Source organism: Cicer arietinum, chromosome 6 (assembly GCF_000331145.2).
Source record: "Cicer arietinum cultivar CDC Frontier isolate Library 1 chromosome 6, Cicar.CDCFrontier_v2.0, whole genome shotgun sequence".
NCBI classification, from domain to species: domain Eukaryota; kingdom Viridiplantae; phylum Streptophyta; class Magnoliopsida; order Fabales; family Fabaceae; genus Cicer; species Cicer arietinum.
In genome coordinates this window covers 18,501,963-18,513,475 of record NC_021165.2, presented here as the reverse complement: position 1 = coordinate 18,513,475, position 11,513 = coordinate 18,501,963, and the positions used below count along the sequence as shown (strand labels likewise).

The following is an 11,513-nucleotide window of genomic DNA, read 5'->3' as shown; positions in this document are numbered from 1 at the left end:
CCCTCATCCGAACCTGTCATCGTCTTAAAGGGTCTCCTTAAACCAGCGAGTTCCGAACCACAGGGTCGGGAATCGGATTCCGAAGACGAACATAAAGAAGTTGAGGCTAAATTCGCGTCTGTTGGCATTCAAAACGGGAATGATTCTCTTATCCCTGATGAAGAGACCATCAAAGCTATTCGGGCAAGGCGGGAGCGCCTCCGGCAGGCGCGTCCCGCTGCGCAGGATTATATCTCATTGGATGGTGGAAGCAATCATGGCGCTGCGGAGGGGTTGAGTGATGAGGAACCGGAGTTTAGGGGGCGGATTGCGTTGTTTGGGGAGAAGGGGGAAGGAGGGAAGAAGGGTGTTTTTGAGGATGTGGATGAGAGGGGAGTGGATGGGAGGTTCAATGGAGGAGGGGATGTTGTGGTGGAGGAGGAGGATGAGGAGGAGAAGATGTGGGAAGAAGAGCAGTTTAGGAAAGGATTGGGGAAGAGAATGGATGAAGGGCCTGGTAGGGTGAGTGGTGGTGATGTTTCTGTTGTGCAAGTTGCACAACAGCCCAAGTTTGTTGTTCCCTCTGCTGCAACTGTATATGGTGCAGTTCCAAATGTAGTAGCAGCAGCAGCATCGGTGAGTACCAGCATTGGAGGAGCAATCCCAGCTACACCGGCTTTGGATGTCATCTCTATATCTCAACAAGCCGAGATTGCGAGAAAAGCTTTGCTAGACAATGTTAGGAGGCTTAAGGTATGAACAATTTGCTTATATCATAGGGCCATACTGATTGTGTATCAGGCTGAGCTGTTTGTTACTTGTCAGATTAGTGGTTGTTCTTATCCTGTGCACATGATGACTCCACTTTTATTATCATTTTATTTTTTTGGTGATCATCACTGTTATTGATTAAAATAAATTAAGTTAAAAGTTAGAGAGGCATTAAGTGTATCATATGAGTAACTTTGGCATCAAAACAATTGTCATGTGTTTTTCTTGGTCACAAAGGATCAAAGTTGTCTAGTTGAGGTTGAGGGGCTTCTGGCAATTGATTAGGTGAAACCTGTTGATAATTAGATCTAGAGTTTTAAGTTACTGTTGCAGTCATGTTTGCACTGTGGCTGTTATGGGTTAGTTGGGGCCAACTGTCAGTGTGGTTTGCAATCAAGGGAAGATGCGATTGTGGTGACCATTGCAACCTAGACGTTGAGGTTGTATCAAGTGACGTGGTCTACAATTTATTACCTTGATTACATATGATGGAAGAATGCCCTCATACTTCCAATTCGTGTTTCATAGGGTTGTAAAATATGAGAGTTGAAAGAAAAGGATGGCCACAGTTGTGGAGGGATGGGACCAGTAATATAGGCATAACTGGTACATTAAATTATGTTGCACTTAAATGGGTCAAGTGGAATATTTTGCAAACATGTATGTTGTATATGATAGATTATTGCATTTTCACACAAGACAACCATATGATAATTGCCTTGGAAATGGGACTTGCTTTGGCATGAAATGTATACAAATTTCTCTTCTTGGGGATTGATATGTTTCTCATTTACATTTTACAGGAATCACATGGAAGAACAATGTCATCATTGAACAAAACAGATGAAAATTTGTCCGCCTCCCTTTTGAACATTACCGATCTTGAAAACTCTTTAGTGGTAGCTGATGAGAAGTATAGATTTATGCAAAAGCTCCGAAATTATGTCACAAATATATGTGACTTTTTACAGGTAACCATATTTCTTGCATTCTTCAAGTTCCTTATCTTTCTTCTTAATTATATAAAAGTGAGATTGAGCTGTACAATATTATTTTTTTAAGTTTGTTTTTCCCCTCATAATATTACTGGTTTTGCTTCTTTTTGTTCTTCTCTACATCCCTCTATGTTTTACTGATCAGACACTGAGTTAGCTATGTTGACTTATGGTGGTGGAAGTGGTTCTTGGAGATATGCTGCCTATAATGTTTCTTTGGCTATAGTCCTTTGATCTATTTTCTGTTAACGTGTGCTTGTCTTTTTATGTACTTCTTTCTTCTCTAGTAAATTTTCTTTTGTCCCGAGACTGAAAACAAGAATTTAAGATAGGCAGGTGGGCATGTGTGAAATATGTATTGATGATGGGGGCAGTTTGGTAGGAAGTAGGAACCGAAACAGATAGATGAAAATATTTATGTATTTAACTGCGAACTTGAAAATAGAAACTAAATTGAACTAGAGAATTAAATGGTTGGAGTTATGCTCCTTACAAGATGATGAACAAAAACATAAAAGATAAACCTAAGTTGGAGAGAGAACCAACTTCTCTACTCAGCACAAAACCACCCAAACCACTTTTTAATTTTCTTCCCTTTTCGGTTATGCCTCCCTCCTTTTTATAATTCTCCCTTTCTCCTTCTAGAATATCCAAGGCCTATTATCCTATGCCACCAGTAAAATGGTGATTTTAAGTAAAATGGCTTCTAATAAAGTTGCATATGTATTTTCTAACTGCTGGATATCTTAAACTTAAAAATCATTTAACTGCTTGTCATTTTTGCTAATGATTTTGCGGGGTATCATTTATTGAGGTTATAACTAAAGGTTATGTGTGACTTTTACTTTCAGCATAAAGCTTTCTACATTGAAGAACTTGAAGATCAGATGAAGAAACTTCACGAAGATCGAGCATCAGCCATTTTCGAAAAAAGAGCCACTAACATTGACGATGAAATGGTTGAGGTAGAAGCAGCTGTGAAAGCTGCAATGTCAGTTTTAAGCAGGAAAGGTGACAACCTTGAGGCTGCCAGAAGTGCAGCTCAGGATGCATTTTCTGCTGTGAGAAAACAAAGAGACTTTCCAGTACAGTTAGATGAATTTGGTAGAGATTTAAACCTTGAGAAACGGATGAAAATGAAAGTGATGGCCGAGGCTCGTCAACGCCGGAAGTCTAAAGCTTTTGATTCTAATAAGCTAGCATCCATGGAAGTAGATGATCATAAAGTAGAAGGTGAATCGAGCACTGATGAGAGTGATAGTGAGAGCCAAGCATATCAGTCACAACGTGATTTGGTGCTGCAGGCTGCTGATGAAATTTTCAGCGATGCTTCTGAGGAATATAGTCAATTATCCCTGGTCAAAAATAAAATGGAAGAATGGAAAAGAGAGTATTTTTCAAGCTATAATGATGCTTATATTTCCTTGAGTCTTCCGTTGATCTTCTCTCCATATGTTAGATTAGAACTGCTGAGGTGGGACCCACTTCACAAGGGTTTAGATTTTCAAGAGATGAAATGGTATTGACCTATTCTATATTTTAGTATTCTTTCTTGAAACTATTTAGAGGAACTCTTCGGTCACGGGCTTGTTTTTCTTTTCCACTTCATTACACTTTACACCTCCAAGCCTGATCATATATAGATGCAATTTATGTGATTATCTTTTACATTCATTCAATTTTTATAGAGTTTTTCATTTACTCTCTCTTTATATTTAGGTATAAATTGTTATTCACTTACGGTTTGCCTGAAGATGGAAAAGATTTTGTTCACGATGATGGAGATGCTGACCTTGAGCTTGTCCCAAATTTGGTGGAAAAGGTTGCACTTCCTATTTTCCATTATGAAATTTCACATTGCTGGGACATGCTTAGTCAACAAGAAACAATGAATGCTATTTCTGCTACAAAGTTGATAGTGCAACATGTGTCTCATGAAAGTGAAGCTCTTGCAGAACTGCTAGTTTCGATTCGTACACGTCTGGCAGATGCTGTTGCTAATCTTACGGTATGTTCAATTAGCATTTACATTTACTAGTTAGAAAGTATATGGTATTTACTTTATTCATTTTCTGTTGGTTTGCATTTTGATTTTTTTACTATATATAGGGCTTGTAGAAACTATAAACTACACATGGTGAAGCATTTGATGATAAACTTCTCATCTTGTAGGTCCCTACGTGGAGTCCACTAGTACTATCTGCTGTTCCAGACGCTGCACGAGTTGCAGCATATCGATTTGGTGTGTCTGTTCGATTATTGAGAAATATTTGCTTGTGGAAGGACATATTTGCAATGCCAGTGTTAGAGAAGCTTGCTCTAGATGAGCTTTTGTACGATAAAGTTCTACCTCACTTTAGAAGCATATCAGAAAATGTTCACGATGCAATAACAAGAACAGAACGGATTATTGCTTCCCTATCTGGCGTCTGGGCTGGCCCAAGTGTCACTGGGGACAGAAAGTATGTTGATAGTACCTTGTCAAAGTTTTGTGAAATTGGTGATTACGTTTGTTTCTTTTGAAAAGACATTTGCATATTCTTGAGACTCTTCTTAATCATGTTACTGTCAGTTTGCATCCCAGAAATAACTCAGGGCAAATGGGTAATGTACAGGAAACTGGGGTACTCATTAAGTGCATACCTGCATAGGGCTTAGTGTGATTAGAGTAGAGGTTGTAGGTTTAAATTGTGGCAACCGCAATCTAATAATTTGCTTCTGTGGTTATGCTGTTTAACTTAAGTCTGATGTCTTATACTATGTGTGACCTTACTATTTGTAGTACAATGATAGTTTTACCTCTTCATGTGTGTTAATATAATTTTGGTCAGCAATCTAATACTACCTATGTCCGTCTTTATTCTTAAATTGCAGTCGCAAATTGCAGCCTCTGGTGGTTTATGTGCTGTCACTTGGAAGGGTTCTGGAGAGAAGGAATGTACCGGAGAGTGATACGAGTTATCTAGCTCGTCGATTAAAGAAAATACTTGTTGACCTCAATGAATATGATCATGCCAGGAATATGGCCAGAACTTTCCATCTCAAGGAGGCATTATGAGCTCTGGGGAATTTATGTTTTCAGTTTCACAATACACACATGGTCTCTTGCTATGTTGTAGATTTTGGCCCTGGGTTAAGCCTTCACAAGTGCGGTTGCTTCAGATAGTGTTGAGTTTTGCCTTTCAAATCTAGTAGAAGACATCTTTCACTCCCAGAGTCAGCTAAGTATATGTTGAACATTAAACTAATTGAGGACCTTCCTTGCTTCTTTTGTCACCACAGCAGGAAGCAAAAATGCATATGTATCATCCCACTTTCGGGGTGCAGTGGGAATTTTTTTTAACTTGCCACTTTTTTGTCATTGCTATAACTGGGGTCCTTGGAGAACAACTATTGTAAAACTTTGCATTCTCTCCTGTGATTATTTAGATTAAATCTGATACCAAAATGAAAAAATGAAAATCTAAAATAACTATTTTATATATAGTCTCTTTGAACTTTCGATGCCTATTAAGTTTGAGTGGAGTTTATTTCTAGCAAGGTGTTTAGATAACTATCTAGTCTCATAAATATTGCAAGGATATATACTCTCAAACTTCTGGTAAATCTGTCCAATTTGTGGCAATGGTGTTATCAAGAAATACTGAAAATATATATTCCTTTTTTAGTTTAGTACCAGCCTGATTACTTCCGTTTTCTTAGGATAAGAATAAATGGGTGATGTCTGTGATGTAGGGCTTAAAATGCAATTCATTATATGATCAAATATTTTCCAACATTCTTGAGCATAATTTTGGAAGGAACTAAATGATGTAACGATGAACAACTATATAGCACAACTTTTTTTTAGAAAAAAAAAATATTATACCACTTAACTTTGGACTCCCAAAAGATCTTCATTCAAATCTTTAAACATGAGTTATCTCTTTTATATATAATTTATCTAACTCATTCTTAATAAATATGATACAATACACTCACTTTATGTCCAACACTACTTTTTGTATAAGGAGTTGAACTTATAGGGCTTTGTCCTAACTTTAACTAAAAACTAATAAAGCATTAAACATTAGAGATGATTTGCGAGTTGTGACATATGCTTCTAGTCTTTAAATAGGAAAACTATGTTGTATGTTATTCCTTCAGCCTTAGACGTGCTACTGCTAAAGGCTGCTGCTGACCCCTTCTGTTGATATTATTCATCTCGGGTAGGGCATTTTGTGATTTTAGCTGTGAGGCACTATTATTGCTGGCAAGGGTATGGCTATTAGTCTTAGCTGCTGGTACGTCGTGATTATGCTTTCCTTCATATGTTGTCATGACAGCTTTACGATCCGTTGAAGCCCTCTCAACATGCTTCCGAACTTTGCAACCTGGGGTTGTGCATTTGTAATAGCTCCTACATATGATAAAGAATGCATCACTATACACAAAGTAGCACAATCTAAGTATGATGAATATAGTTGACCATTTCTTAGGAAGCCAAGTTAGAGGGAACCACAAGTGCTTGAAATTAGAGTTTAGACAATAAAGTTGTTATGAATGGATTAATGTTATCGAAGATTTTTTATTTGAACAAAAACTTTAAAGACTAACTTAAATTGGGGGTACATCTTTGTTGCTCAACTAAACTATTGATACAACCTCACAGACTAAATTGTTCGACCCCTACATAATTAAGTAAATGTAATCAATCACCTTGGATAAGGATTGCCCTTGACAACTTTCTGCCCATATTTGCGCCATCTATATCCATCCTCTAAGAGATCCACGTCACTTGTTGTCTGTACAATGATTCTAGGCTCTGAGACTGTCCTTTGTGAAAGGGCTGGATCCAGCAGCCTAACTTCTGTGTTTCTGCAGAGTCATGAAACTCCTAATATCATCACACAAAACTAAATGATTAATCCAAACATGAAGAAAAAAAAATGAACTTAACCCTTACCTTCTCTTAAGATCAGGTTCATAATTTTTCTCATCTGTTTCAGTTTCACGATCTCCTTCATCCTCGGTGTCACTTGTTCCTAACAACACATGTTCAGCTGTTGCATCTGAATCTATCTTCGACATTTGGTGAGAACTTAAAGAAACTTGTTGAACATTTGAATTATCATTTGTGAGCTTGCTTGGATGAGGGCGTTGATGATTGTGCTCTCCTTTGTAAATAATTGCAGTTACATGACCATCGAGAGAGCATTCGACTTTTTTCCTCACTGGACAGCTTGGATATGTGCACTTGTAATAACTTCTAGGAAACTCAGAACCTTTAACCTGTTTCTGTCCATATTTCCTCCAGTTGTAGCCGTCGTCGTTAGGCTTGTCAACATTCACAGAAGAAGACTGTTGTAATCTCTGTTCTGAGTGAAAGTAATCAACAGATTCTGCAGGAACTTGTGTGAATGAGGTAGTAGTAGTAGTAGTAGGCACTACTGATATAGAAAATGGATGTTCAGATTGAATTTCAACACTTGAGTAGGCTTGTGCTAGCCCCTGCTGTCAGAAGAATAATGAAACAAAAACACTCCAATTCAAATTCAGTCATTATGTTAACCACTTTTTACTTTGTACATTTATGTCAAGTAATGATGAATGTATGTTGTAATTCAAAATGGTTTTACAATTATAAAAAGGTCTTGCATATAAGAACCGGTATTATATGATACTACTGACTTAATAATATAATTAATAGTAACTAATTGTTCTTCAGAATAATTGTTAACTGCATTTGAATTTTTGATGCAGTAAAAAAATATAGTTGCATTTTCTAAACTATCCCTATTTTTCATTTAATTTTGTATGAGAAGTTGATATATTGAAAGGTATTTAGAATTTTTTATAATAATAGTATGAAATAGGGTGAAGTTTGTAAAATTTTGTTTGTTTATATTTGAGCTGATAGAGTGTTTTCAGCTTTAGTAAGTTTATTTACAGTGAATCAACCCATATAATTAATTATTGACTTTGAAGGTGCAACTTTTTATTTCATCTAATTCAAAGGGTCTTGTAGACTTGTCAAAAAGGACTATTCGGATTTTTTCGGATCTAACTAAAAAGTTATGTTTTCATACGAGCAAAAAAATAATACCCAAGTCATGATTCTACGCGAATTGCGGGTTGTATAGTTACATACTCTTTTTCAATATTATTTTTTTAATTTGTTTGCAATTCTTTTAATTTGAAAATTTTCTTTCATGCCTATTTTTTTAATTATTTTTATGGTATAATGCAAATACATTAAAAATAAATCAATTTTAATAGGTGTAAACCATAAATCAATGATGATTGAGTGAATTGAAACATTTTTTGGTCAATCTTTTTTTTTTTTTAGATATGTAGTTGAATTTTTAAAAAAACTAGTTTTGTGGGATGTTGGATATCCAATACCCATACTAACTTAGTTCAAATGGGCAACAGATTTTTTTCAGATGAGACTAAGAAGCCTTGAAAAAATTTAGACATAAATTAATAGGATCAAGTCCATATTAAAGCGGACCTACGCGTTTGAACTAACCCATTTGGTGGATTGGCGACTTGCTCCATGGAACCACCGATACAAATGTGTAAAAATAAAGTAATTAAATATAATGTTCATGTGACACTTGTCACACACACGATGAAACAAAGAAAATCAATAAATTAAGAATGAGTTGACGTTTGTTACCTGAGGTGGAACAGTGAACATGGTTACCGGTGACAAGCCGCCACCACCACCTCTTCCGCCACCGGGGTCCACATCCAGCATGGCGCCGGCAAGGAGGTCAGAGAACGACTTGCAGTCATCGTTGTCACCAAACAAGTTGGAAAGAAGAGTCATAGGACCCGGACTCAACCCAACAGGGGTCCCACCACTCTCCATCGACCACGGCGGTCGTTCCTCACCATTTCCACCGCCAACCATTCACTTTTATTGATTGATTAATTTAAAAGCCAAATGAATTAATAAACCAGCAAATAAGACACACACAAACTCCAACGCTGTCTCCTCAAAAGTTTCAAGACGATGATTCTGTTTTGATCTCAATTCTCAATTTCACCAAAAAGTCTACACCTCATATTCATATAACAGAAAGAGAAATAACACCTCTGCTCTGTCTGCCAGTTTCTCTTCTCTTTCACGTATCTAACTTTTTTATTTGTAGTTATATATCATTTCGCTATCTATAAAGTCTTAGTCTACTACATTAATAGTGACTTTCTTTCTTTATTTATATTTTTTTTAAGCTAAAAAAAACTTAAATAAAAAGAAAAGTGTAAATACTATCAAAAAATTAATTAATAGTTTGATTTAATTTTCCACTAACTTATTCTTTCACCATTCATACAGTATATTAAAAGTTGATAAATTAAAATTATATTAATATATTTAATTAAATTATTATGACTTCGGCCTCGTTTATTAAAAAAATCGGATTAAATTTTTAATTTGTTTATTAAATAATATTAATTTTAAAAAAAATTAAAATTTAAAACTTAAAAACTTATGGTGTTAAATTGTATAATCTATAAATTAATTCATTTAATGTAAATTATTTAACTATTCGTTAAATGAATTTATAGTGTTAGAACATATCAATTTTTAGATGTACAGTAGAAACACCCTTTTATAAAACGATTCTCAACAATTATTATTTTCTTTAGAATAAAATATAAATAAAATGATTTCTAATTAATTATAAAGTTAATTAATTCGTGTGTTCTGTTCTTTTCTTCTTTTTTTTTTTGTAACAACCGTATTTTTTTTTTTTGTAACAACCGTATTTTTCTTTTTTTTCTTCAAGTAACCTAGTAATGAGAATTAATTACACATTCTAAATGTTGAAAATTGGAAAATCTCAAATCGAACAAGCTTCGACATAATAATGTCTTTGGAGCTATATCTGAATTTTATTTTCTAATGTAGAGAATCCAGTTATTTTGTAGAGGGGAAATGAGGAGAGTGGTGGGTCATGAGATTTAGAGCATTGTCTATATTGACCCCAGAAGAATTGTGAAATTACTTGAGGTTGGGTGGAAAGTACAAAAATCATGTGCAAATGCAATGACGTGAGGGATAGTGGGAAGGAAGAAGCCGATGTGCAATCTCGTTAGTTTATGTTTGTTTCTATTTCCAGATAATGACAAATGAGATCGAAACCCCAGTCAAGTCAACAAAGTTACAAATTGACGAAACAAATTTTTCTTCCATCGTGATACCCACTCATATACTCATAGAAGCTTTGCCACATGATAATAATCCCCAAATATCACAATACTCCTAAGTTAAATACGGACAACTATAGTAAGTGTCAAATAATTTAAGAATACCATTTAATTTAATTAACCCTCAAAATTATAAAGATAATAAATCGAGAGAAAACTATTAGAATAGGTCTAAAATCGAAATAATCTTAAAAAATGGGTGGTTAATCCAAAGTGTTTAAAAAAATAAAAACACACCTTTTCTAAAAAAAATAAAGTCAAGAAACAACAACTTTTATTTTTAAGTATTTTGAGTTTTTATTTGATTTATTTTTCTTGCAGAAAAGGTCTTGTTTTTTTAGTAATCATTTTGAAGCAAACAATAACGTTTTTAAATATAAATATAGGTATAGTTCAGTAAATAAAAAAGATTGGTACTAGAATAATCTCACAACAAAGGGACAGAATATAAAATATGAATTATTTGCCAACGGATATTATTGTTGTAGTTGTAAATGAATATTATGAGATTTTACTTATAATATATTGTGAATTAGGACACATTTAAGGATGTTAACCTATTGTTTTGAATTTTATATTATTTTTTGTTCAATGTTATTTAATATATTATATTAAAAATATTAAGATCAAATAATATTTTATCAATATCAGTTAGATTGTAGTTGAACTTCGGTTGAATATTTGAAATTAAAACTGATATTTCTATAGTACAAAGTTTGGTCAGTTATTTCAAAATTAAATTTTTTATATTCCACTGCATATTTATTGTAATGGTTGACAAAAATTCAATAACTAATAACAATAGTTTTGTACACTTATATTAAAAAAACTTCACCCGTATAAAATAACACAAAGTAACACTAAATATGTAACTCTTTCGTAACACATAGAGGCGGCTCAAAACAAATATATCTAGGATAAGGTCCAAACAAGGTTGGTACACGAATAAAGCCACTAAAGCTGTCATTTTAAGTTAGAAAAAAATTACTTGACAAAAATACATTTAAATTTTCTTTTTCGCTTAATATATAAAAAGACTCAATATTCTAATATATTTAAAATCAAAACTAATAAATTTTTATCTACAATTGAGATCGTAGATAAAAAGTTAAATCAAGTGACTATGTTATCAATTAAAAAAAATATACAAAATCGATTATATATATTTAATAAATAGGCTAAATTACATATATGGTCTCTTAACCTAATTTCAGTTAACTTTTTTGTTTTTTTTTTTCTGAGTTGGTTCTTTATTTTAATTTTAAGTGACAATTTGATATTTTATGTTTTAAAATATCAACAATGTTGTCCTTCTTTTTACAAAAAATTTTTTAAAAAAATCATCAAAATTTTCAAATAAAATCCATAAAATTCATTATCATCTTCAATAAAATGCAAATTTAATCAAATTTATAACTTAAATATTTAAATAAACTCATATTTTCATTCTTTATTTGATGTTATTGAAGATAAAAATATGAGTTTATTTGAATATTTGAGTTATGGATTTGAGAAAATTTGTATTATATTGAAGATGATTATTAATTTTATGTGTTTTGTTTGAAAAAT

The 11,513-nt window shown here is 33.6% G+C and overlaps 2 protein-coding genes across 3 annotated transcripts in view; one reads left to right on the top strand and one right to left on the bottom strand.

Annotated features, from left to right (window-relative positions):
- The window catches only part of LOC101496623 (transcriptional repressor ILP1), a 6,320-nt gene extending 1,093 nt beyond the window's left edge, over nt 1–5,227 (top strand). Inside the window, exons 2-7 of the mRNA XM_073370235.1 lie at nt 1–732; nt 1,554–1,721; nt 2,597–3,264; nt 3,465–3,753; nt 3,918–4,207; nt 4,620–5,227. The exon at nt 1–732 is cut by the window's left edge and continues 7 nt beyond it. Coding sequence (XP_073226336.1) covers nt 1–732; nt 1,554–1,721; nt 2,597–3,264; nt 3,465–3,753; nt 3,918–4,207; nt 4,620–4,803 — 2,331 coding nt within the window. The 3' untranslated portion in view covers nt 4,804–5,227. The remainder of the gene's footprint in view (nt 733–1,553; nt 1,722–2,596; nt 3,265–3,464; nt 3,754–3,917; nt 4,208–4,619) is intronic.
- A 394-nt stretch (nt 5,228–5,621) lies between these two features.
- LOC101496076 (probable WRKY transcription factor 4) lies at nt 5,622–8,876 on the bottom strand. 2 transcript variants are annotated; one of them, XM_004514187.4, is made up of 4 exons: nt 8,407–8,876; nt 6,691–7,238; nt 6,444–6,602; nt 5,622–6,144 (listed from the first exon to the last, which is right to left on the bottom strand). In XM_004514187.4, the coding sequence occupies exons 1-4, from the start codon at nt 8,641–8,643 to the stop codon at nt 5,880–5,882; spliced, it is 1,209 nt and encodes a 402-aa protein (XP_004514244.1). In that variant the 5' UTR covers nt 8,644–8,876; the 3' UTR covers nt 5,622–5,879. The 2 variants fall into 2 exon arrangements, with proteins under 2 accessions (XP_004514244.1, XP_004514245.1); XM_004514188.4 differs by having other exon boundaries at nt 6,691–7,235.
- Between the last annotated feature and the right edge of the window lie 2,637 nt (nt 8,877–11,513).

Bases quoted from the DNA above. Each gene is read 5' to 3' on its own strand.
- LOC101496076 (XM_004514187.4), bottom strand. From the start codon at position 8,643: ATGGTTGGCGGTGGAAATGGTGAGGAACGACCGCCGTGGTCGATGGAG. The intron at 6,603-6,690 runs GTAAGGGTTAAG...ATGACTCTGCAG, and splicing joins GAACCTGATCTTAAGAGAAG to AAACACAGAAGTTAGGCTGC. The intron at 6,145-6,443 runs GTGATTGATTAC...TATCATATGTAG, and splicing joins AAGGGCAATCCTTATCCAAG to GAGCTATTACAAATGCACAA.